The 27,958-nt window shown below is 31.7% G+C and overlaps 2 protein-coding genes across 4 annotated transcripts; one reads left to right on the top strand and one right to left on the bottom strand.

Annotated features, from left to right (window-relative positions):
* Positions 1–415: 415 nt before the first annotated feature.
* LOC111424442 (oxidative stress-induced growth inhibitor 2-like) lies at positions 416–27,921 on the bottom strand. 2 transcript variants are annotated; one of them, XM_023057972.2, is made up of 6 exons: positions 27,804–27,921; positions 27,141–27,193; positions 2,895–2,961; positions 2,566–2,840; positions 1,364–2,407; positions 416–1,315 (listed from the first exon to the last, which is right to left on the bottom strand). In XM_023057972.2, exons 3-6 carry the CDS (start codon positions 2,944–2,946, stop codon positions 917–919), a joined length of 1,770 nt encoding a protein of 589 aa, XP_022913740.2. In that variant the 5' UTR covers positions 2,947–2,961; positions 27,141–27,193; positions 27,804–27,921; the 3' UTR covers positions 416–916. The 2 variants fall into 2 exon arrangements, with proteins under 2 accessions (XP_022913740.2, XP_022913739.2); XM_023057971.2 differs by lacking the exons at positions 27,141–27,193; positions 27,804–27,921 and adding an exon at positions 16,895–17,169.
* LOC111424443 (nucleolar protein 9) lies at positions 25,323–27,811 on the top strand. 2 transcript variants are annotated; one of them, XM_023057974.2, is made up of 4 exons: positions 25,323–25,605; positions 25,865–26,080; positions 26,132–27,099; positions 27,163–27,811. In XM_023057974.2, exons 2-4 carry the CDS (start codon positions 25,894–25,896, stop codon positions 27,763–27,765), a joined length of 1,758 nt encoding a protein of 585 aa, XP_022913742.2. In that variant the 5' UTR covers positions 25,323–25,605; positions 25,865–25,893; the 3' UTR covers positions 27,766–27,811. The 2 variants fall into 2 exon arrangements, with proteins under 2 accessions (XP_022913742.2, XP_071053710.1); XM_071197609.1 differs by having other exon boundaries at positions 25,323–26,080.
* Positions 27,922–27,958: the final 37 nt, after the last annotated feature.

Genomic DNA, 27,958 nt, shown 5'->3' with positions numbered 1-27,958 from the left:
AAACTCTTTCTTTTCCAAGTTCTGACGTTCATGACTCATTGTGACATTATGTTTGATGAATGACGTTTCCCTAAATACATCAAGCAAGGATAAAACAACAAATATGATCTATGATTTCATTTCGGCGAAACGCATTGTTGTTTAAAGGTCTTAAATGAGCTTTTTTTAACGAATATCCTACTTTGTGAACAAAAAATGCTTCGTTTGAAGAAGTCAGAATAAAAGTTTGCAAATGATTTAGCTGAAAGAGTGATTAAGTTGATGCAAAACAAAAGTATCAAAAGATAAAAGTGACAGTAATAGCAAACTTCGAAAAGAAAGTTCAAAGAATATACCTTTTTTAAATGTTAACGTTTTAAAAACAGTTTTTTCCTTTTTATTTGTAACACTTTTTTTTTCGTTTTATATAGCTTAATTTGAGTGAAAAAGTATTTATTGGGACCTCAATCAGAAGGATATTTATATATTTTAATGCATAAAAAAAATGGATGAGTTAAATTATTCCTTTTTAATACCTGTTTTTTTATTTAAGTAGATAAATAATTATTAATTAATACATACATAAAAAGTATGTAAGAAAAAAATTACAAACTTTTTGTATCATTGCAACATCTTGCATAAAATTTAATATTATAAATATTTTTTTCTCTCTTTATCACGTATTTAGTAGAAGAAAAAAAAAATTCTGGTTCTAGGAATGTGAGCGAAAAAAGAAACGTTACGTAAAATTTATATAAATACAACAAACGTAGTCACATAAAAACACATAAAATACTTTTTTTTTTAAGATAAACCACCATTCTATCAAATTCAACGAATTCTTTTAAGAATTGTAACAAAACTTTCATTATAATTAATATATTATACCCAGGTACAATATCACAAATCTTAACTCGATCTACATTGTCTTCAAAAATCAACAACAACCATGCTGCTTGTAGAAATCTGAAACTATCGCTAGAGCTCCTCCAGGTAAAAACCTTACAAAATGATCACCAGCGATCGGACCAATTGCGTACAGATTAGTATAACCATTAACTGAGTGTCGTAATTTATTTATGTTTATTGGATTTGTTTTTGAGTCAACCGAATACTTATTGTTAACACCCAATTTAAAATCTTGTGGTAGAAAACTTAAATCGGGTCTCGATCCGATTAATACAACCGCGAAAGAAACATTAATCTCCATATCTTTACCATCTTTTGACGTGATCGTTACCGTTCGATTATTTTCTGAGTAATTTGTTAATGTATATTCGGGAAATGCTGAGTATAAAGGATAATTAGAACCTTCTTGTTGCATCATTTGATGAACCTAAAAAAAATATAATTAGTTAATTAATTAATTAATAAATTTATTTACCTTGTGATATTCAGGATACATATTTTCAGGTAATTGTTTACTAAGATCTCTTGATTTATTTCTAAAAAGATGGATAACCGGTATACTTTTGGCTCTTGTAGCAATAATAGCATCAGCAGCACTTAAACCAGCCCCAACAATTAAAACAGGATCAGGATTTTCTTTATGATATTGCATATAAAGTTCCAATTCGATCTCAAGACTTCTCACGTCGTGTAAAAGCCATGTTGGGTCTCGTTTATCCATAGAAATTGACAACCGATTTGGTAAATCACTAGCTCCATTAGCCAAAACTAAATAATTACATGAATATCGTTTTATCGATCTACTTTTAATATCATAAACATCTACGATCCATCTCGGTTCTATTACTGGCTTATCAACGTCGGTAGATGTTCCTGCATTAAAACTTAAATCGATTTTTCTATTATCAGTATTTTTATATCTATCATAATCACATGAAAAACTAACAGATCTAACGCGATCGTTTAAGTTCATTTTCTTACAACGATTCTCGTTGTGTACCATCAGATCTGACGTCGAAACATTTTTCGTTTTATCACTATCCAATTTCCTTTTGCAACATCGTTCGCCGATTAATTTTCGTTGTCCATGAGACAATAAAAAATTTAAAGCGTTCGTAAACGGACACGAACTTTTCGTTTCTTTCATTTCTTCGACTTCCGGTTGTGTACACAATTTGATGCGATCGCTCGTTTCGTTATGAATTTTTTTGACCCATTCGTTATCGGAATCGCGATCAACGTTTTCCGGGTTATTAATAATAGTTTCTTTACGAACTTCTTCGATGTTTACTACTATCGTGTTATTTTCGAAATATTTTTCGAGATTCATTATTTTTACGTATTCGGCATAATACTTTGCTACATTAGAAGCAAACGCTCGTTTTTCGGCACCTTCTCTCATCGTATATTTTAATCCGGGGAGAGCCATCCAAGTTCCTAGGGAGAGAGTTAAAATGTGTGGATCCATTGAGTGCCATGACCCACCTGGTGGACCTTTACCAAAAACTATATGGTCAATCTATATTATAAAAAGAAAATTGTTAAAAATAAAATAATAAATTTAAAATTGTTTTGTAGGTACGTGTTTTTGACAAATAAATTTTTATTAATCAGTTAATTAATTGGTGTTTTTTGTAATTAACTCAAATTCTTTGTGTATAATTACTTTTGAATTACCTGCACGCCGTTTCGCCTCCACTCAATTAAAGGTTCTATTTCCAAACCAATATCAGCACATGGATGCGATAAAGAATCCAAAAGTAATGATACGGGGTTTGTTGAGCGTCCCTCTAAACCGTGGGATAAATAATCTAAATCTAGATTAACCAAGGTTTCTCCTATGCATGTTCCTAATCTTGCTGACAACATTTCGTCTGGATGATTATTTGATATTACGTACGGTATGTTACCGTCTAACATATACGATAAAGATATACCACTTGGTCCATTTCCTACAAATGATAAAAACGGTAATGAAATGTATGATAAAAATTGAAAATATTTACCTATTATTACGACATCTTTATGGACGACGTCACTTCTATTGTTATACCTCATCTTGGTCTTTTCTTACTGAAAATAGGGAAAAGCAAAAATTAATTATATAGTAAACGAACAATAAAATCTATAATAATTTACAAAGCCATATTATTGTAAAATATAGCATTTTGTGGTATTTGAAATATGTTAAAGTAATCGTGTTTATTTACAATGTTAAAGTTTGTATCTTTTTTGTGCATATTTTTTCTCATATTACAATAGTGAGAGATTAAATATAATGACCAAGAATGTAAATATTGAAATAATTAGCTTTATGTATTTTGTACAAATAAAGACTCGTTTAAGTACGAATTTCCAGAAAGATTTTAATCAAACTAATGCTGTGGGAAATCGAAATACAATCATGTCATATCACTCTAAAGTGGGTTTCAGATCACAAAGACATTGAAGGCAATAAAAAGGCCACCCTGTATTACCCCAACCTGGGTGTGGACTACAAAAAAGTCACTTAAAACAAGTAATTAATACATGGAAGGACTCAAAGTTAGCTTTGTGCTGGAAAGAACTTCCAAAAGAAAACCAACGAGGTTTTATGCCTCAGCAAAGGGAACCCAAGTTCGCTATCAGTTTTTCTGACCAGCCAAACGCTCCTAAAATACCACCTCTTCAACATTGGACAAGATGAGGATCAAACTTATCGACTTTGCAACGACGAGTCAGAGATCGCTGAACATATTTTGTATGAATGCGTTGCCAGAGACACAAAATTTTCGGAAAGGTTCGCCTGACACCTACTGACATAAAGGAACAACACTTTGTGGCAGTATCCCGTGAAATCTGACGCCATATTATAGCGAGTTACCAAGGTATGTTACTATTGGTGGTAAAGATTTGGCGGGATAGCGCTAGTGTCACTTCTAGTTCACGTCTGTTAAGACGGCTAAACCCAAATGATTCTAGTTCTACTATATAATCTAATATACGTACTTTTCTAATACGTATATTTACCTTGTCAACTACTTCAATAAAAATATACAACAATCTAGCGCTTAATAACAATTAAAACTAAAATTAACACTAAACCTAGGACTAGAAACATTTGGGTTTAGCCGTACGTCTCTTAAGACAGCTAAACCCGAATGATTCAAGTTCTAGGTCTAGCACTGCATAACAAATAAAACTAGCACAGTTACTATGTAGAATTAACACTATACCTAGAACTAGAATCATTTGGGTTTAGCCGTACGTCTTTAAAGACGGCTAAACTCGAATGATTCTAGTTCTAAGTATAGTGTTAGTTCTAGTTTTACACTTGCACTGCCACTAGAACTAACATTAGACCTAGAATTAAAAATATTTGTGTTTAGCCGTACGTTTCTTAAGACGGCTAAAACCGAATGATTCTAGTTCTATGTCTAGCACTGCATAACAATTAAAACTAAATCTAACACTGTTCTATGTAGAATTAACACTATCCCTAGAACTAGAATCATTTGGGTTTAGCCGCACGTCTCTAAAGACGGCTAAACCCGAATGATTCTAGTTCTAAGTTGGGTTCGGAATCGTATTCGAATAATTCGGATAGTCGAATAATCGCATATTCGAAATTCGAATAATTTTCATAATTTATTAGCCGAAAAGTCGAATATTTGAGTAGTCGACTATTCTAATAATAGTCGACTATTTGAACATTTGTTAAAAAAATAATAATTTACTTCATTTAATACAATTTTTTGATCCATTCTTTTTTTTAATGTCATCTTGTTTTGTTTATACAGAACATATTTACTTATAACGTTAATGTTGTCATTCACGTTTAATATATTAATAGGTATAGGTATTTTCCTTTTTCTCTTTAATGTTGTATTAATGTTTAACTTAACGAGGAAAAAAAGATTGTTAATTGTTTATTTGTTTCTCCTGAAATTCAGAAAAATTAGTAGTATAAAACGTATACTAATAGGTATACTAATAAGAGGTTAATCAAATTATCCGAATATTTTAAAAATTCGACTAGTTGACGACTATTCGACTAGTCGACAACTATTCCACTAGTCGAATATTAATAAATATTCGACTATTCGAATTGAAAATTATACGACTATTCGAATATTTTCATTTGTAAAACTCCGAGCACTAGTTCTAAGTACAGTGTTAGTTCTAGTTTTACGCCTGCACTGTCACTAGAACTAACATTAGACCTAGAACTAGAAACATTTGGGTTTAGCCGCACGTGTCTAAAGACGGCTAAACCCGAATGATTCTAGTTCTAAGTATAGTGTTAGTTCTAGTTTTACACTAGTACTATCACTAAAAGTAACACTATACCTAGAACTAGAATCGCACGTCTCTAAAGACGGATACGTTCATAACAACAGCGTTCATAGGGAGTTGTTTACTCAACGGACCTCGATTCTGTGCTTTTGGTAACTCGTGATAAGATGGCGGATTTTAAATCGAGGTCATAACACGAGGTGCCGCCAACATCAAACGAATCGACGTCAGCGTCATTTCTGGTTATTCTGCGGCAATACCACAGAGTAACCAGAAGTGATATCCCGCCAAATCTGACGCCATATTGTTGCGAGGAAGCAAAGTATTGCTGCTATTGGTGGTTAATCAAGGTCTATAGAACATAAGGTTACCCAATGCCGATTCTCCTCCTCTGAGGGGCAAGGTGGGTCAGTGACGTAGCTGGTTCGATGAACAACACAACACGATGCGAGGTTTAAATATTTTATATAGACTGTACCACAGTTACGCTATCTTTTACTCAACTCTACTCCGACTGTATCGAACCAGTGACGTCATTCTGCGGGGTAATAATCGATACTATAGAGGCATAGGGAATTAGGTAACCTTATGTTCTATAGATCTTGGTGGTTAATATAGTTGTCTCTGTTTAAGTTGTCTCTTTCATTCATTGTGGATTCATCGGGCCCAACGATCTAGCACCACCGCTCGCTTCGCTTCTTTCTAGATAGGCTATAACGTGTTAAAACCTGTCCTATTGTCCTTTATAAACAAGTGAGTGTTTGTAAACAGTATCTGCGTTTTGATTTGCTTTTGTGTATAATATTTTTAATTATAAATGGATTGGAAAGGGTTAAATTGTGCTAAAACTAATTGATAAGTGGATTTACTGAATACACATAAACATAAATATGCCAGCGTTTACAAACGTTGGACAAACGAGGACGGAGGGGGTCGGGGATTACTATATATGTCTGAGACAAACACACGTGTATAAAAGCATAGTGATGGCTTATCCAGAGAGAAGCTTTACACTAGCACTATCACTAGAACTAACACAAGACCTAAAACTAGAATCATTCGAGTTTTGCCGGTTTGAAAGACTTGCGGCTAAACCTGAATGTTTCTAATTCTAGGTTTAGTGTTAGTTCTAGTGACAGTGGTAGGTAGCGCTAGTTAGCATAAGATATCACTATGTTGCATATTTTTATTGCACTAAAACTAACACTAGACCTAGAACTAGAAACATTCAGACGCTACAGTTATTCTGTGGCAAAGGGATTGACATTGCCAGATCGTGCCTATGGTTCCCCGCAATAAGATGGCGGATTTTTAAATTGAGGTCATAAAACGAGATGCCGCCAACACCAAATGAATCGATTTCAGTGTCATTTCTGGTTATTCTGTGGCAATACCAAGGTTCATCAAGGACCTAAATTTGCCCTAAACCTTAGGAGGGCTTAAGTTACAATAGATTTTATAGATCGCGATGACGAGAGGGTTATCATCTCATCCACACAAAAATATGAGGTCACCCATTGGTATTATAAGACACACAAAAAGTCTGGTAATATGAGTTAAAATTGTAAAAAGTAGTAACAGTATTGATAGAGTAAAACCAAATAAATGTGTACATCAACCGGTTTCTTAGTAACATTCCACTTCGATATAAATTATTACAAATAATCACATAGTATATCAATTTCACCTGTTGTTTTTCGCATAAACTAGAGGTGTACTTTTATTTGCGTACTACTCAGAAGGATTATTTTTACAAAATGACAGGGAATATATTAAGCGGTTAGATAAGTGATCAATTTAGATTACAATCAATAAATAATATCAATATTTGAAGTGTGGCGTCGCTAAGTGATAATATTCATCGATTTTGTTTTTTAAGTAGACCTACGAATTATTAATCAATATTTCTAAGAAATTAGATAGATGTAATCGCGAAGGAAACGGTCAATACGAAAAGAAACGACCTCAACGCGAACGACCAATTTTGTGAAAGTGGGAAACTTTTTTTTTTACACGCAATCAAGGTTTTAGCCGTTTCACGAACTCTTGAGGTCAAAAAGTAATTTATGTGTAGATTTAATTTCCGTATTTCAGTTTAAAATTTGAAACAAAAAGAAAATTTTGTTTCTAAAGAGACGTAAGTATATAATTATTGTATCGTTAAGCATTATTATCTAGTTTCGCGTGCATTGGTAATAAAGTCTAATTTAAAAGAGAACATTATAATGAGTTCCATGATACATGTGTTATGGAATCGTAAATGGTTACGTAATCGATAAATGATAGTTCAAATTAACATTGTTTAAAAAAGAACTCAGTTGTTTAAATTAAAGTAACAGTCATTAAAGAAACTTGCTGTGTCATCATGAATAGTTCCCAGACGTTTCTGACACATTAAGATACAATAATTTTTAATAACAAAACATTTTATAGTGGTTTTAAAATATTGTTTTTACTTCTGATACGTTGCGGTTAAAACCAAAATAAGATACCGAAAAGTTAAACAATATATTATTTTCAGCTATTATTCTGGTTCTTTTTTTGATTTTATTTACAACTAGCAATCTTTATCAAGATAAGAAATTTAATATTATATGATTTATTACACTGGGTGATTTATTGTTTTGTAAAAAAAAAGCAAATAATACATTATGAAGTTTATTTTAGCTTTTCTAACTAATCTTGGTAAATACTGTTATTATTATAAAGAATGGTTTTTACTTAGAAACGATAGGAAATGTTTCTGAATAGAGAGGTTTTACGAATTTTTGTTTTGATAAAGTTATTTTTAGAAATAAATATTAAACATTCTGATTGTAAGTTACTGAATCATGTTGATTACATAAATATACAATGTTGATATTAAAGCTTTCGAAAAAAAATATTTAATACTTTAAATTATACCAATGAGAGCTTAAACAAAATATAAAATTGGGAAGTTATATTTTTCGTATATAGTTCGTATTATAAAACATGTTTTTGTTAATTTGTTTTATTTCTTTATTGGCATGGAAAATCATCTCCAAGGATGCCCACTTTGGTATAAAAGAGAATATATGTTATGCATTTCCAAATTGTATGTACAGGTTGAGTCATAAATAATGGGATATAACGAAAGTAGAGACATAAAACAGGTTATTGGTAAATAGTAGATTATTTTACATGACAACGCATCGTGGGATGGAAATATGTCAGTCATTTGTTTTTATTAATGCCTAGACGAATAATTTATCTCAAAAGCTATACCTTGACGAGGTATATACATTGTCAAATATTGTATAGTTAGCAAACTTTTTTCAGTGTGAGTATTTATTTCATTTTACAATAATATCTCAATTAGTGTTTCTATCAGCATCAGTAATTTTGCTCTTTTGCACAAGCACCATTGTCAATGTTGATGTTCTACTCTTTTAACAGAAACTTTCTTTTTAGATTTGTCTGTTAATGGGAGAATTTTTGATATGTTCCGGAAACTTTTACACCACTGCACCTATTTTCAGAGTTTTATGTTATTGCAAACTATTTTTGTCCTTCTGCAAACATTTTGCCAGCATTATTTATCTTTTGTAAAAACTTCTGGTTCAATATAAGTGATTTTGTAAAAACATCTTTGTCAATGTGCTCATTTTTCCGCAGTAATCAACGTTTTTTTATTAGTGCCAATTGTTCATTTCCTTCTGCTAGCACTTCTGTGAATATTATTTATCAGCATGAGTAATTTGGCCTATCTTTATTTTTTTTATTTATTAAAACCAGCTCAACATACATTAAAACATGTTAAATCCCTGGCTTCGGAAACATTTTTCCAAGTCACCGGAAAGTAACCAGTTTTTAAGCATGACTTGAAGATATCAGTTAAGTGGCTAGTAATATTCGAAGCGAGGAGTTTTAGAATTAGATTTGGAATAACGTTATGCCCTGGGGCCCTTCTATTGGGTTGGCCTTTTCTAAAAATCTTTTGGCAGAACAATCATTTCAGTTTTCTCTGTTAATGAGAGTATCTTGACTTTTTGCAGAATTTTGTGTATCATTACTTGTCAGCATTATTTATCTTTTGTAAAAATTTCTGGTTCAATGTAAGTAATTTTGTAAAAACATCTTTGTCAATGTGCTCATTTTTCCGCAGTAATCAACGTTTTTTTATTAGTGCCAATTCTTTATTTCCTTCTGCCAGCACTTTTGTGAATATTATTTATTAGCATGAGTAATTTGGCCTTTCCTTATTTTTTTTATTTATTAAAACCAACTCAACATACATTAAAAGATGTTAAATCCCTGGCCTCGGAAACATTTTTCCAAGTCACCGGAAAGTAACCAATTTTTAAGCACGACTTGAAGATATCAGTTAAGTGGCTAGTAATATTCGAAGGGAGGTGTTTTAGAATTAAATTTGGAATAAGGTTATGCCCTGGGGCCTTTCTATTGGGTTGGCCTTTTCTAAAAATCTTTTGGCAGAACAATCATTTCAGTTTTCTCTCTTAATGAGAGTATCTTGACTTTTTGCAGAATTTTGTGTATCATTACTTGCCACCATTATTTATCTTTTGTAAAAACTTCTGGTTCAATGTAAGTGATTTTGTAAAAACATCTTTGTCAATGTGCTCATTTTTCCGCAGTAATCAACGTTTTCTTATTAGTGCCAATTCTTCATTTCCTTCTGCCAGCACTTATGTGAATATTATTTATCAGCATGAGTAATTTGGCCTTTCCTTATTTTTTTTATTTATTAAAACCAGCTCAACATACATTAAAAGATGTTAAATCCCTGGCTTGGGAAACATTTTTCCAAGTCACCGGAAAGTAACCAATTTTTAAGCATGACTTGAAGATATTAGTTAAGTGGCTAGTAATATTCGAAGGTAGGTGTTTTAGAATTAAATTTGGAATAAGGTTATGCCCTGGGGCCTTTCTATTGGGTTGGCCTTTTCTAAAAATCTTTTAGCAGAACAATCATATCAGTTTTCTCTATTAATGAGAGTATCTTGACTTTTTGCAGAATTTTGTGTATCATTACTTGCCAGCATTATTTATCTTTTGAAAAAACTTCTGGTTCAATATAAGTGATTTTGTAAAAACATCTTTGTCAATGTGCTCATTTTTCCGCAGTAATCAACGTTTTTTTATTAGTGCCAATTCTTCATTTCCTTCTGCCAGCACTTTTGTGAATATTATTTATTAGCATGAGTAATTTGGCCTTTCCTTATTTTTTTTATTTATTAAAACCAGCTCAACATACATTAAAAGATGTTAAATCCCTGGCTTCGGAAACATTTTCCAAGTAACCGGAAAGTAACCAATTTTTAAGCACGACTTGAAGATATCAGTTAAGTGGCTAGTAATATTCGAAGGGAGGTGTTTTAGAATTAGATTTGGAATAAGGTTATGCCCTGGGGCCTTTCTATTGGGTTGGCCTTTTCTAAAAATCTTTTGGCAGAACAATCATTTTAGTTTTCTCTATTAATGAGAGTATCGTGACTTTTTGCAGAATTTTGTGTATCATTACTTGCCAGGATTATTTATCTTTTGAAAAAACTTCTGGTTCAATGTAAGTGATTTTGTAAAAACATCTTTGTCAATGTGCTCATTTTTCCACAGTAATCAACGTTTTTTTATTAGCGCCAATTCTTCATTACCTTCTGCCTGCACTATTGTGAATATTATTTATCAGCATCAGTGATTTGGCCTTTCCTTTTTTTTTATTTATTAAAACCACCTCAACATACATTAAAAGATGTTAAATCCCTGGCTTCGGAAACATTTTTCCAAGTAACCGGAAAGTAACCAATTTTTAAGCATGACTTGAAGATATCAGTTAAGTGGCTAGTAGTATTCGAAGGGAGGTGTTTTAGAATTAAATTTGGAATAAGGTTATGCCCTGGGGCCTTTCTATTGGGTTGGCCTTTTCTAAAAATCTTTTGGCAGAACAATCATTTCAGTTTTCTCTGTTAATGAGAGTATCTTGACTTTTTGCAGAATTTTGTGTATCATTACTTGCCAGCATTATTTATCTTTTGAAAAAACTTCTGGTTCAATGTAAGTAATTTTGTAATAACATCTTTGTCAATGTGCTCATTTTTCCGCAGTAATCAACGTTTTTTTATTAGTGCCAATTCTTCATTTCCTTCTGCCAGCACTTCTGTGAATATTATTTATCAGCATCAGTAATTTGGCCTTTCCTTATTTTTTTATTTATTAAAACCAGCTCAACATACATTAAAACATGTTACATCCCTGGCTTCGGAAACATTTTTCCAAGTCACCGGAAAGTAACCAATTTTTAAGCATGTCTTGAAGACATTAGTTAAGTGGCTAGTAATATTCGAAGGGAGGTGTTTTAGAATTAGATTTGGAATAAGGTTACGCCCTGAGGCCTTTCTATTGGGTTGGCCTTTTCTAAAAATCTTTTGGCAGAACAATCATTTCAGTTTTCTCTATTAATGAGAGTATTTTGACTTTTTGCAGAATTTTGTGTATCATTATTTACCAGCATTATTTATCTTTTGTAAAAACTTCTGGTTCAATGTAAGTAATTTTGTAAAAACATCTTTGTCAATGTGCTCATTTTTCCGCAGTAATCAACGTTTTTTTATTAGTGCCAATTCTTCATTTCCTTCTGCCAGCACTTATGTGAATATTATTTATCACCATGAGTAATTTGGCCTATCTTTATTTTTTTTATTTATTAAAACCAGCTCAACATACATTAAAAGATGTTAAATCCCTGGCTTCGGAAACATTTTTCCAAGTCACCGGAAAGTAACCAATTTTTAAGCATGACTTGAAGACATCAGTTAAGTGGCTAGTAATATTCGAAGGGAGGTGTTTTAGAATTAGATTTGGAATAAGGTTATGCCCTGGGGCCTTTCTATTGGGTTGGCCTTTTCTAAAAATCTTTTGGCAGAACAATCATTTCAGTTTTCTCTATTAATGAGAGTATCTTGACTTTTTGCAGAATTTTGTGTATCATTACTTAACAGCATTATTTATCTTTTGAAAAAACTTCTGGTTCAATGTAAGTGATTTTGTAAAAACATCTTTGTCAATGTGCTCATTTTTCCGCAGTAATCAACGTTTTTTTATTAGTGCCAATTGTTCATTTCCTTTTGCCAGCACTTATGTGAATATTATTTATCAGCATGAATAATTTGGCCTTTTCTTATTTTTTTTATTTATTAAAACCAGCTCAACATACATTAAAAGGTGTTAAATCCCTGGCTTGGGAAACATTTTTCCAAGTCACCGGAAAGTAACCAATTTTTAAGCATGACTTGAAGATATCAGTTAAGTGGCTAGTAATATTCGAAGGGAGGTGTTTTAGAATTAGATTTGGAATAAGGTTATGCCCTGGGGCCCTTCTATTGGGTTGGCCTTTTCTAAAAATCTTTTGGCAGAACAATCATTTTAGTTTTCTCTATTAATGAGAGTATCTTGACTTTTTGCAGAATTTTGTGTATCATTACTTGCCAGCATTATTTATCTTTTGAAAAAACTTCTGGTTCAATGCAAGTGATTTTGTAAAAACATCTTTGTCAATGTGCTCATTTTTCCGCAGTAATCAACGTTTTTTTATTAGTGCCAATTCTTCATTTCCTTCTGCCAGCACTTTTGTGGATATTATTTATCAGCATGAGTAATTTGGCCTTTCCTTATTTCTTTTATTTATTAAAACCAGCTCAACATACATTAAAACATGTTACATCCCTGGCTTCGGAAACATTTTTCCAAGTCACCGGAAAGTAACCAATTTTTAAGCACGACTTGAAGATATCAGTTAAGTGGCTAGTAATATTCGAAGGGAGGTGTTTTAGAATTAAATTTGGAATAAGGTTATGCCCTGGGGCCTTTCTATTGGGTTGGCCTTTTCTAAAAATCTTTTGGCAGAACAATCATTTCAGTTTTCTCTGTTAATGAGAGTATCTTGACTTTTTGCAGAATTTTGTGTATCATTACTTGCCACCATTATTTATCTTTTGTAAAAACTTCTGGTTCAATGTAAGTGATTTTGTAAAAACATCTTTGTCAATGTGCTCATTTTTCAGCAGTAATCAACGTTTTTTTATTAGTGCCAATTCTTCATTTCCTTCTGCCAGCACTTTTGTGAATATTATTTATCAGCATGAGTAATTTGGCCTATCTTTATTTTTTTTATTTATTAAAACCAGCTCAACATACATTAAAACATGTTACATCCCTGGCTTCGGAAACATTTTTTCAAGTCACCGGAAAGTAACCAATTTTTAAGCACGACTTGAAGATATTAGTTAAGTGGCTAGTAATATTCGAAGGGAGGTGTTTTAGAATTAGATTTGGAATAAGGTTATGCCCTGGGGCGTTTCTATTGGGTTGGCCTTTTCTAAAAATCTTTTGGCAGAACAATCATTTCAGTTTTCTCTATTAATGAGAGTATCTTGACTTTTTGCAGAATTTTGTGTATCATTACTTGCCAGCATTATTTATCTTTTGAAAAAACTTCTGGTTCAATGTAAGTAATTTTGTAAGAACATCTTTGTCCATGTGCTCATTGTTCCGCAGTAATCAACTTTTTTTTATTAGTGCCAATTCTTCATTTCCTTCTGCCAGCACTTATGTGAATATTATTTATCAGCATGAGTAATTTGGCCTTTCCTTATTTTCTTTATTTATTAAAACTAGCTCAACATACATTAAAAGATGTTAAATCCCTGGCTTGGGAAATATTTTTCCAAGTCACCGGAAAGTAACCAATTTTTAAGCATGACTTGAAGATATCAGTTAAGTGGCTAGTAATATTCGAAGGGAGGTGTTTTAGAATTAGATTTGGAATAAGGTTATGCCCTGGGGCCTTTCTATTGGGTTGGCCTTTTCTAAAAATCTTTTGGCAGAACAATCATTTTAGTTTTCTCTATTAATGAGAGTATCTTGACTTTTTGCAGAATTTTGTGTATCATTACTTGCCACCATTATTTATCTTTTGAAAAAACTTCTGGTTCAATATAAGTGATTTTGTAAAAGCATCTTTGTCAATGTGCTCATTTTTCCGCAGTAATCAACGTTTTTTTATTAGTGCCAATTCTTCATTTCCTTCTGCCAGCACTTTTGTGAATATTATTTATTAGCATGAGTAATTTGGCCTTTCCTCATTTTTTTTATTTATTAAAACCAGCTCAACATACATTAAAAGATGTTAAATCCCTGGCTTCGGAAACATTTTTCCAAGTCACCGGAAAGTAACCAATTTTTAAGCATGACTTGAAGATATCAGTTAAGTGGCTAGTAATATTCGAAGGGAGGTGTTTTAGAATTAAATTTGGAATAAGGTTATGCCCTGGGGCCTTTCTATTGGGTTGGCCTTTTCTAAAAATCTTTTGGCAGAACAATCATTTCAGTTTTCTCTATTAATGAGAGTATCTTGACTTTTTGCAGAATTTTGTGTATCATTACTTCCCAGCATTATTTATCTTTTGAAAAAACTTCTGGTTCAATATAAGTGATTTTGTAAAAACATCTTTGTCAATGTGCTCATTTTTCCGCAGTAATCAACGTTTTTTTATTAGTGCCAATTGTTCATTTCCTTCTGCTAGCACTTTTGTGAATATTATTTATCAGCATCAGTAATTTGGCCTTTCCTTATTTTTTTTATTTATTAAAACCAGCTCAACATACATTAAAAGATGTTAAATCCCTGGCTTCGGAAACATTTTTCCAAGTAACCGGAAAGTAACCAATTTTTAAGCATGACGTGAAGATATCAGTTAAGTGGCTAGTAATATTCGAAGGGAGGTGTTTTAGAATTAAATTTGGAATAAGGTTATGCCCTGGGGCCTTTCTATTGGGTTGGCCTTTTCTAAAAAACTTTTGGCAGAACAATCATTCCAGATTTCTCTATTAATGAGAGTATCTTGATTTTTTGCAGAATTTTGTGTATCATTACTTGCCACCATTATTTATCTTTTGAAAAAACTTCTGGTTCAATATAAGTGATTTTGTAAAAGCATCTTTGTCAATGTGCTCATTTTTCCGCAGTAATCAACGTTTTTTTATTAGTGCCAATTCTTCATTTCCTTCTGCCAGCACTTTTGTGAATATTATTTATTAGCATGAGTAATTTGGCCTTTCCTCATTTTTTTTATTTATTAAAACCAGCTCAACATACATTAAAAGATGTTAAATCCCTGGCTTCGGAAACATTTTTCCAAGTCACCGGAAAGTAACCAATTTTTAAGCATGACTTGAAGATATCAGTTAAGTGGCTAGTAATATTCGAAGGGAGGTGTTTTAGAATTAAATTTGGAATAAGGTTATGCCCTGGGGCCTTTCTATTGGGTTGGCCTTTTCTAAAAAACTTTTGGCAGAACAATCATTTCAGATTTCTCTGTTATGAGAGTGTCTTGACTTTTTGCGGAATTTTTTGTATGTTCAGAGTTCTTTGTTAGTGCAAACTGATCTTCTATTTTTGCAAACATTTTGCCTGTATTATTTATCAGTGTTAATATTCTTGCGTTTTTGTAAAAGTTTCTGTGCCAAGATTGGTGCAAAAGCCAATTTTATTCCTAAAAAATCAAACAAATGTTATTTATACCATTTTGGCTTGGCATTCTCCATTTAAAGTTCTTCCTCAGTGTCATTTCTTCTGCTCTTTCGATAAATATTTTTATCAATATAATCCTTCACTCAGCGTTAGTAATCTTGGCGTTTTGCACAAACCTCATTGTCAGTTTATATGTTCTGTTCACGCTAACTTTGTCACATTTACATAAATATACCATACAGTTGTGGTATTAATAATTGTCTTTTTAATAATTAAGGTTGGCAAAAATATTCAAAAGATGCCACTCTGGACATGGTTAACTGCTTGAATGAAAATAATAAATTCATCAATAACAATACTTTCTCTTTATATACTTTGTATATACAATATTTATAATTAGTAACCGACCTTTGCGATCAATTAAAGTAATTCTATGATAAAGAATTTTATCTGGAATTTCATTCATTTCCCAATTTATTTAAAGTGTTTTAGCTATTTACATAACATTTTTTGCTGGTATTTAATCATTTCCTTATCAAATCATAAAAAGTAGATTATTCAAGTATTACGCGTTTTAGCACCTATTCAAAAAAAACAATTTTTCTAAATATTATTCAAAACTTACATCATTTTTATAATAACGATAAAAAATACCACAATTTTATTTATCTTAGGAAGGAAATGATTTGTGGGGGATTTCCATGTTAATACAATGAATAAAGTATATTTTTTCCATTTCAACATTATTGATTCATTAATTTCATAATTTGTTATTATTATGAAGATTTATCTGATCAACTATTTATAGATTTGTTTAATAAACAAATTCAAGTCTTAGTAAACCAAATTCAACCTTGATATAATTCACAATTAGCTATTTTTATCCGCAGCAATAAAAAATTCGTCTGTACGTAATCATCAAAATGTAATCCCAGGTCGGGGAATTAATGAAATTTGGGGCCTCCAACTTTCGATTTTAGATTTTGGCACAGCTTCAAATAATTAGAAAATAGACACTGAGAATATAACGTTATTATTTTACGCTCAATCGACCAATATTAATTTCATTAAAAATTTAAATATTGCATGACTCAAGATAATTATGTTTCAGATAGTCCGGAAATGCTAATTATGTAATTTTCAAAACCTATCATTAACCATGAAAAAATCAGAATGTAATCTATTAAAAAAAAATTAAATAAATTTTTGGTTTCGTTTACTTACCTACGTCAACAATTTCCTGAACCCCTTTTTTCAGGTTAGTTTTCAGACCCCAACAAATCGATATATCCAAACTGAATCTAAATACTGACTTTACACACTAGGCCAGTATTAAAAATCGAAATTAACAAGAGAATAAGCTTATTTCTTTAATAATTTCCTAAGCTTATTCGTGTTTGATTTGAAAAAAAAAATCGCTTCCAATTTTTTGTAACGAGAAACATAAATTTTTTTTGAAAAATCGCACGCACGATTAACGCAACGGTCGCAGCGATACTAAAAGCCGGCTGTGTATGGATGGGATGATACGCGAGTAGGTAAAGTCAGGCAAGAATGGATCAAATGCGCGCGCACATTTCGCGGCGTGCTACTGGAATAGTTTTTTTTTATTTCTTGCATTTTTTATTTCGGTTACGGCGAAACGTGAACGGTCAAGTTTAAACACGTTTGGAAACGCTTGTAAATAAAATGTTAATAAATAAAGCTGATTCACGCGACTCAGATGGTCATAAAAGATTGCGTAACATTAGGTATATGAACTCGAAAATTATCAAAAAAAATAAATGATAAGGAACAGGATAGATTAATGTTAAAGATAAATCTTCAAGATTACAACCTTGACAATGATTTTGATTTTTTGGTCTTATTAATCAACTCAAACCAGAACTAGCAGTAGCACTAGAACTAACACTAGACCTACAACTAGAAAGGTAATGAATCATTCTAGTTGTAGGTCTAGTGTTAGTTCTAGTTTTACACTAGCACTGTTACTATGTAGAATTAACACTATACCAAGTACTAGAATCATTTGGGTTTAGCCGCATGTCTCTAAAGACGGCTAAACCCGAATGATTCTAGTTCTAGGTATAGTATTAGTACTAACTTTATACTTGCAGTGTCACTAGAACTAACACAAGACCTAGAACTAGAATCATTCGGGTTTAGCCGTCTTGAATGACGTGCGGCTAAATCCGAATGATTCTAGTTCTTGGTCTAGTGTTAGTTTTAGTTTTACATTATCCCTAGAACTAACACAAGATCTAGAACTAAAATTATTCGGGTTTAACCATCTTGAAAGACGTGCAGCTAAATCCGAATGTTTCTAGTTTTCGGTCTATTGTTGGTTCTAGTTTTGCACTAGCATTATCACTAGAACTAACACAAGACCTAGAAATAGAATCATTCGGGTTTAGCCATCTTGAGGGACGTGCGGCTAAACCCAAATGTTTCCCGTTCTAAGTCTAGTGTTAGTTCTACTTTTAGTTCAAAAAAAGATTTTAATAAAGATTCTTTGAAATTGGAGATATAATATACAGGGTGGCAGATAAAAAACGCCCCAAGCTGTCATTTACATTCCGATTTTCATGAGGGAGGTATCAAATGAAAAGGTGTGATGAATACTATGATTCATCGCTATGCTCGCTATGTTTTTCTTCACGTTATTGGATAGACATCTTTTTTCTGAACCCATTGTTGTACAATACAGGTAAACGTCGTTTTGCGCCAGTTCGGTTTACGCCGATTCACAATTACGCCGGTTGGTGCCGGCGTGGGATTCCCCGGTTCGCCTGACATCAGACGACAATAAAAAAATATAGAGAAAATGGAAAAAATGTTGGCATTGTGGGTTGATGATGCCAATCAAAAGAATATTCCTGTAACACTAGCAATCATATGCGAAAAAGCACAGTTGATTTTTCTGATTTGAAGGCGCAAGAAATCACTGACGAAACTTTCTTGGCAAGCACTGGGTGCTTCACGAGACTCAAATCTCGAACCAATATCCGTTTAAACCTCGAGCGGCGAGCGCTGATGTAGAAGCAGCAGCAGCTTACCTTTAAAAGTTTCAAGAAATTGTGGAACAAGGGAACTACCCTGCAGATCTCATCTTCAATTTTGATGAAACAGGCCTCTATTGGAAGAAGTTGCCATCGAGAACATTTATTTCGCGAGAAGAACGTAGTGCGCGTGGATTTAAAGCCGCCAAGGATAGACTGACTGTTCTCTTGGAATCAAATATTTCTGGTTCTTTAAAATTTAAGCCAATGGTAGTGTACCATTCCCAGAATCCACGGGCTTTTAGAGGTCTTGACAAAAGCTAAGAGGGACGAAGTGACAAACAATTGTTTAAACGGCGTTTGGTGTAAACTTGTTCCTGGATTTATACAAGGTGCAAGTGTAGAAGTGGTAAATAACATTAACATAAACGAAGACATTATCAAGTTTACACGCGAATGTGGATTCGAAGACGTAACAACTGAAGATGTGACCGGACTGTTAGACGTGCATGAATAACCAATCTCAAATCAAGAATTAGAAGAGTTGATGGAGGCATATGATCGCCCTCAATCAGAAAATCCCGAAGAAGAAGAAGAGGATGAGAAAGAAAATCCTAAAAACCGACTATCTAACTCGTATCCTTTCCTCTATAGAAAGGTTAACAGGTGAGCTCTGTGACATAGATGGGGATTACAATCGAAGCGCAAATGTTAAAAGAAGTGTCATAGCTGCCCTTCGACCTTATGTTATGATTCTGCAAGAAAGGAAGCAACAATCAAAGCAAATGAAACTGGATTTTTGGATTTATTTAAAAAAATTTATTATTTATATCAAGAGATTATTATTTATTTTGAATATATATAGGATATGTATTAAATAAACATAACAGGAACCTAACCTTATACTGTCCATTATATTTGTGTTCATTTTACGCCGATTTTGTTTACGCCGGTGTCTCTCGGAACAGAACCCCGGCGTAAAACGCCGTTTCCCTGTACATTAACATTAATTGTAATTGTAATAGAGAAAAACATTAAAATAGTTTCCGAACATTCTCTTTAAGTCACTTGTGTTATACTGTAGTGTGCCATGAGAAAAAATAATCATTTACAATTGCTTCAGGCATTGAAATATCATTTAATGACTGTTATCAGTTTTGCACGTAATTTTTTTCCATGGCACACTACAGTATTGCAGAAGTGACTAAGACAATGTTCGGAAAATATTTTAATTATTTTCCTCTGCTAAAATTACAATTAATGTTAATGTATTGTACAGCAATGGGTTCAGAAAAAAAATCTCTATCCAATAACGTAAAGAAAAACATACCGAGGAATCAAAACTTGATAACGCTTGAATTTCATTTCATTTAATACCTCGCTCATAAAAATTGGAAGGTAAATGACAGAGTTATAGCTTGCGGCGTTCTTGTGTGACAACCTGTGTATACAGGATGTCTTTTCTCTGTTAAAATTACATTCAAAATGGATGTATTGTACAGTCATGTTCATGGGAAATGCACACTCAAGGTCAAGCGCTGTTGTGAGATCCGACATGCAGCTGGCTAAATGATCTGAACCGAACGCCCACGAGCTTCGTGTCGGATCTCACAACAGCGCTTGACCTTGAATGTGCATTTCCCGTGAACATGATTGTACCAATGGATTCAGAAAAACAATCTCTATCCAATGACATGAAGAACAATACAGTGTGTTAATTAATTATCGCACCCGACGTCATCATTGCAAGTATGCAACCAATATCACAGTACCAATACTGTGATATTGGTTGCAATACGCAAATCGCGTATTGTGTTGCATACTAGCAATGATGACGTCGGGTACGATACTTAATAAACACAGTGTATATGGAGCAATTTGAAAAACAAAAGCTAATAATCGCTTGAAATTGAAGATGGCGTTGGCAAAAATTTATTTGTAGCATGAATCATAGTATTCATCAAACCATTTCATTTGATACCTCGCTCATAAAAATCGGAATGTAAATGACACAGTTACAGCTTGGGGCGTTTTTTATCTGACACCTTGTATCTCTTTAATATACAAGTGTTTCATAATATATGCGGAGGACTTTAGAATGTCATAGCTTGTCGAAAAATTTGAAAAATAGTTTCTATCAACTTACCCTCTAAAATGCACCATTTTTGAGATACAGGGTGTTGAAATTTAATAAAAAAATATTCGTTTTTTGCGAATATCTCCGAAACCGTTTATTGTACAGAATACAGCGTTTGTAAACATTTTCTACTCATAATAAGCTAAGTTTTGGGCGAGAAAAAATTTTTTTAAAGTCATAATTGGTGAAGATTTTGAAGGGGTAGTGGTTGTTTTTCTACCCAACTTCTACGCCACTGGAAAAAGTATGATTTTGAGACGCCCATTTGAACCGTCAATGTTTTCTACACAAAAAAGGTACTGTAGGTCATGGGCTCTAAAGTTGACCGTTTTCTAGAAAAATCAACTTTTATGTTGAAAAACATGGTCAATTTTTTGAAATAAAAATTTTATTTTACAATTAAACAAAATTTATGTAAACGTTAGAACAAGTAACAAAAGCAAGCGTTAACTTCATAATTGCAAAATAAGAAAAATGAAAAAATGATACAAAAGTTGTCTTTTCAAAATTCTCCAAACCGTAAAGATTTCGCACATTTCGGTGTTTGTGTAAAAATTGTATAATGTATTTTTAACAAGTAGGCTTTAAATTTTATAACAAAAGCTACCTCCTGTCAAAATAACAATTAGTTTGTACCTGCAAAAAGTAAACTTGTATTACAAAATTAAAAATGAATGACACAAACGCTGAAATGTGCGAAATGCGTTCGGTAGAAGCAAGGTGGTTGTATCAAGAAAGACATCCTGATCGCCCAGTACCACACCATAAGTTGTTTCTACGGATTCACCAACGACCATGGAAAAATGGAAGTTTTAAAAGGACTATTGCTGATAATGGGAGGCCTATGGAAGTTGCAAATCCCTAAGCAGAAGAGGCTGTCCTCAACGAAATTGATGAAAATCCGACCACAAGTATCAGAAAAATTGCTCAAAACTTAAACCGATCTCACTCGACGGTTTGAAGAATTTTGAAAAGACAACTTTTGTATCCCTATCATATCCAAAGAGTACAAGCTTTATTGCCAAGAGATAGAAATAGCTCAAAATCCTGAGTTTGGAGTCGAAGTTCTGTTTACCGATGAAGCATCTCTCTCGAAGGATAGTATTTTCAATTTTCACAATAACCACATATGGGCAGAAGAAAATTCACATGAAATTGCAGAAGGCCATCATCAGCAACAATTTTCCGTAAATGTTTGGGCTGCCATCGTTGGTGATCATTTGATAGGCCCACATTTTTACCGACAATTTCTAGAAGAAGTACTGCCGGAACTGCTGGAAGATGTACCGCTTCAAGTAAGACAAAACATGTATTTTATGCATGATGGAGCTCCGGCTCACTTTAGTTAGGTTGCTCGCCAATACTTCGAATACCCAGAACGTTGGATCGGTCGAGGGGGTCCAGATTTTTTCTTTTGGGGCCATCTGAAAACTCTAAGTCTAATGTTGACCAATTAAGAGAGCGCATTATTGTATCTTGCGACATAATTCGAAATACTGCGCGAATTAGACAGTAATGCGTCAAAGAATTGCTGCGTGCATTGAAGCTAACGGCAGACATTTCCAACATTTAATTTAACTGTGTATGATTTGTAATTGTTTTTTTTTTAATTATGCAATTATGAAGTTAACGTTTGCTTTTATTACTTGTTCTATCGTTTCAGTAAAATAAAGTTTTTATTTCAAAAAAATGACCATGTTATTCAACATAAAAGTTATTTTTCTCGAAAACGGCCAACTTTAGAGCTCATTTTGGACAAGCTATCACATCCTGAAGTCCTGCGCATATATTATGAAACATCTTGTATAAAGCTAAATCTTCATGATTATTCCTTAAAAATTCGTAATTAAGAAGAAACTTTAAAGCAAAGGAGAAATAGGGTTTAGAGATGACCCTTCAGGATTAGGAATGGAATGTCTAATCTGAGTCTCTGATAAGTACTTAATATTCACTTGTAAACAGTTGATGTTTATTACAGAAATGTTTACGTAGTATGTTTATAATCCATTATGTTTGTGTCAATGTTCCTTTTCACTTTCAACTACGCGCTAAATTATTTATCGTTTACGTTATTTGATAACACAACAAATTTCTGAATGATAACGATTTCGAAGTAGTGACCATATTAATTAACTTAATTAATTTTTATTCTAAATATTTGTTATTACGTGTAAAGTAATTTTATAAAACACATTAAAAAAATCATATTTATTATTATCTATTTTGAGTGTGATAATTTTATGACTCAAAAAATTTATTACTTTAGATACAAATAATACGAGTCACCGTTATAAATTAAAAACAAAAAAAAGATTGTATCATATCGCGACTTTAATTAGTCGTGATCCAGAAAATTCCAATTTGAAATTCCTTTATGATGTGTTTTTAAATTTATTTGCTTAAATTAGTAAAAAAAATGATGAAGTTATTTATGGGAATTACCGCACTATAATCTTTTAAAGGTAATAGATTAAATAGTTTTGTGTAAGATTATCTATAGAATAATCGCTATCTTAAATAACAATTACTTCAATCATTCTCCAGATAACATCACCACGAAAAAAGATTATGACTATCAAAATCTAATTGTAAACATTTCAAGATATTTTTATGTCTAAACCTTAATGTGTTTGGTTATAAATCAAAAATGTTGGAGAACAATATTTTCGATATAAATTGTTTATAATAAAAAAAAAAGACACAACCCACTATCAGGTCTAACTCAATTAAAGCTATTTTCGTTTGTAACATTATTGCTTGCAGAAGACTAATTACAGTTGGCAGAAGAGCAGATACTGTTTGTATAAGATTAGACACTGCTTGCAGAAAACTAGATATAGGTAATGGAAGACTATATACTGCTGGTAAAAAGTTAAGTATTGTTGATAGAGGTTAAGATACTATTGATGGATGGCTACATACTACTAATAAAAGAGTAGGCACTAGTTGCAGAAGAATAGCTGTTGTATAAAGAGACTAGATGCTTTTGATATAAGACTCTTCCTGTTTGTAGAGAATTAATTAAAGTTGGCAGAAGGTCAGATACTGCCTATAAGAGACTAGATCATTCTTTTGCAGTTCCAGTAAAATATCAAAATATCATAGTAAGAAAAGAAAGTTAGTTTTATTTATTTATAATCTCAAGTAAAATATAGCAAATTTTATTATGTAATACGAAGTTAGGTTCATTGTATTGTGTAAAACTGTATGTTCGATTAAAATGGCATTCGTTAAAACTTGATGCCTCATAGATACAAAAATAGACAACACAACCATAGAAGATATCTCGAACCGTTTTCTTTAACGTGAACTGTATATATTATTATTTATTATTTTATCAACACAGAAATATAAAGACGCGACGTCCAGTCTACATAAAAAACTCACCAACAACATCTTCACCTCGCATAGCTTATTCGAAGCAGAAAATTTTCAAATTCATACACGTTACATAGAAATGAATATGGTAAGAATGTTATAACAAGAAAAAATCAATCTTTAGTGGCTATAAACTTGAGTCATTCTAAAAATTTAGATGAGTCAGAATAAAATTTCGGTTGACTAAAATCGTTGGATATAAAATAAATTATAATCATCAAGTTATTTTTGTTCTAATCAACATAAAAACAATTTTTAAACGTTAAATTTATAACAAATAGTACATAAAAATAATTTTTATCTGTGTTACTGACACAAAATGACCTTTTATCAGTGTAAAACTCTTAAAAGGAACTCCTGCGATGATTGAACATGACCTTGAGATCATAAAATTATTTCTGCATACCCAACATAAAAGTTAAAGTCATTTAAATAAAAAAAAATGTTATGCAACAATTTCAATATTCTCCTTTTCTTATATTCACGCTCATAACAAAACGATCTTTAGAACAAATACTAAGTACTTATTGGTAATTTACAACGTCAATTGGCAAGTATACAAAACTAATAGGAAAAAAAATTGTTGCAAGTTCTATTTTGGAACGTCAAGTCGATGTTTCATGAAGACGAACCGTGCCAAGAGGCATATGATAGTGTTAAAAATACTTTTAACTTTCCTTTTTTTTTCTAATTTCACTCTTTTTTATGTGTTAATTCATCATTTATAAGCACCACGTGTATCGTTTTAGATTGCACAAAAAAAATGTAAATTTATCACTCAATTAAGTATTACAAATGCAATAGTGAGAATTGAATTTGTAATCATCATCAATTCATGATCATAAATTTTTCTCTTTGGAACTTTCCGCTCCAAGATTGCAAATTTAATTAAAAACAAATCTAGAAGATAACCTTTATCGCACATTGAACCTAATAGACAAAGTACGACCCAGTTTTTATTATTAATTTATTGGTATATTGAAAAATGTTGCGTAAATGTTTATAACATTTTTATAACTTTCGAATAAAAAAATTAAGTATTAAGATAACGGGTGATAGTAAAAACTAAATTATTTTGAATCAAATTCGATTAAAACCTAAAAATAATGAAAATAAAATTAATAACAATTAAATTTGATTAACAATAAAAAAAGCGACATCTCGCGTTTAATCTGCAAAGATAAAACTTTATTAATGAACCAATAGATGGCGAATAAATCGGTGTAATCTTTTACATGTGACATTTTTAGGTTAAAGTAACCTCTAAATTTTCTTAAAAATGGATACAAATGAAGACCAAAATAAGTATAAACGTAAAAGGAAGAAGTCTTTTTTAAAAAATGCAAGAAAGTATGGTAAAAAGGGTTGTTATGGTCGTGGGGTTCAATTAGATCCGGACACCTACCAATATGTAGTGAAAAGTATGAAAGCATTCCGTGGTTTTGATTCAGAAATAAAAAAAATTAAGTATTAAGATAACGGGTGATAGTAAAAACTAAATTATTTTGAATTAAATTCGATTAAAACCTAAAAATAATGAAAATAAAATTAATAACAATTAAATTTGATTATCAAAAAAATAAGCGACATCTCGCGTTTAATCTGCAAAGATAAAACTTTATTAATGTACCAATAGATGGCGAATAAATCGGTGTAATCTTTTACATGTGACATTTTTAGGTTAAAGTAACCTCTAAATTTTCTTAAAAATGGATACAAATGAAGACCAAAATAAGTATAAACGTAAAAGGAAGAAGTCTTTTTTAAAAAATGCAAGAAAGTATGGTAAAAAGGGTTGTTACGGTCGTGGGGTTCAATTAGATGCGGACACCTACCAATATGTAGTGAAAAGTATGGAAGCTTTTCGTGAAGGTTTTGATTCAGAAGAAAATAAAAGTAAAGTAATTCAAATAACTTAATTTAACATGATTAATTTTTAATTTTTAGAGATGTTTATTGAAAATGTATTTAAACGAACTGAAGGGGAGGAATTGAACTTTTCTTGTAATCAAGTTGGATCTCGATTCATTGAAACTCTTTTACCTTTTGCTAATGATTCGGTAATTCAACGTTTTTTAGATGCATTTATGACAGATTTACGACCATTGTGCAATGATAGATTTTCAAGTCATGTAATCGAGGCGTTGTTTACAGAAGCTTATAAAAGATCTTTTGCTAAAAATGTTGATGAAGAACAACAAGAATCTTTTAAACAATTTGTGTTAAAAGTAAGCAAATTTTTGGTGAATAATCTCGAAGATTTTGTTTGGGAAACTTATGTTAATCATGTAATAAGAAGTATTTTCGAAAAATTATTACAAATTCAAAAGGAACCATTAAAATCCCAAAATAAAAATATAGAAACAGATATTCCTTTGGAGTATTCTCAGTTAGCAATTGATTTTGCAGAGAGGTTACTTGCTTGGCCTCAATTTAGAGATTTACCTTATACAGAGTTACCCTCAGGGCTTTTACAAGTTTTATTGAAAGGTTTAGCAAAAGTTGATGTTAAGTTATTAAAAAAATTTATTAATAAATTAATTGATGAATGTTTTACTTTCGAACAAAATGAAGATACATCTTCTAATAAGAAGAATTGGCCTCAAATATTTTATTCCAAACCTGCTTTAATGGTGTTGGAAACCACTCTTGAAACAGCATCCCCAAAACATTACACTCAAATTTATGCAAAGTGTTTCTCAGGGAGAATCGCTTCTTTAGCAACCACAAGAAACACAAACTTTGTAATTCAAAAATTATTATTAAATTGCAAAGAAAAAGTTGAATTCGAAGCAATTTTTGATGAATTAAATGATCATTTTGAAGAAATTATCAATAATGGACACTCTGGGGTTTTATTTGCTCTTTCAGAAGGTTGTAAAAACCTTTCATCAAAACAAGGAGGTTTCATTCAGGTTAATTATATCATTAATTAATAATTCGATTAAAAACTTACCATTTTTTTTGTAATTTTCTAGAATTTAATGAAGTCGTTACATTGTTCTGAATCTGAAGATAAAGAAAAATCATTTATTATTTGTTTATGCAAATTAATCAATTACGAAACTCTCCAAAACACAAAAACAACAAACTTGGAAAAAGAAAAACTTAATTTACACGGAACTTTAATCCTCCAAAACATTTTAGAATTCAATAAACCCATTAAAATAATTAATTTAATCTTAGACATGGAATTGGGCGATTTAAAAGGTTTATTTTCGAATACAATGGGGAGTCATATCGTTGATTCTTTCATGAAAAGTAAATTTATTGGTGAAAAAAGTCGGGAGAGATTAATAAGGAAGTTACAAGGTTCTTATCAAGATTTGGCTGGGACTAAATATGGCTCAAGAAGTTTTGAAGCGATTTGGAACGTTTGCGGAGTAAAATATAAATTAAATATTATACAAGAATTAGCACAAAAAGATGGGCTTTGGTCGAATTCGGAATGCGGAAAAATTGTTGCCAATAAAATCGATTTGGCACTATTTAAACGGAACAAAGAAGAATGGAAAAATTCTTTGAATAAAGTTGATAAAGTAAACGATTTAAAAAATTTAACCAAACTGTTAAAAACATAATAAATTAAAATGTAAAAGTCAAAATCAATGAAACTTACCTTCGAAATGTTGTAGATTAATTTAACTCATAGTCCTTTTTAATAACTGAAATTCACATTGAATTTTGATGATTATCTCATCAAAAATGCTAACCTCTAATTGATAATTAGGGATTTTCTTTTGCAATGTGAATTATGGTATAATTGTCAATTTC

This window comes from Onthophagus taurus, chromosome 7, assembly GCF_036711975.1.
Source record: "Onthophagus taurus isolate NC chromosome 7, IU_Otau_3.0, whole genome shotgun sequence".
In the NCBI taxonomy this organism is placed as follows: Eukaryota; Metazoa; Arthropoda; class Insecta; order Coleoptera; family Scarabaeidae; genus Onthophagus; species Onthophagus taurus.
Note: the sequence above shows the minus strand (reverse complement) of the source record. Positions and strands in the feature narration are given on the sequence as shown.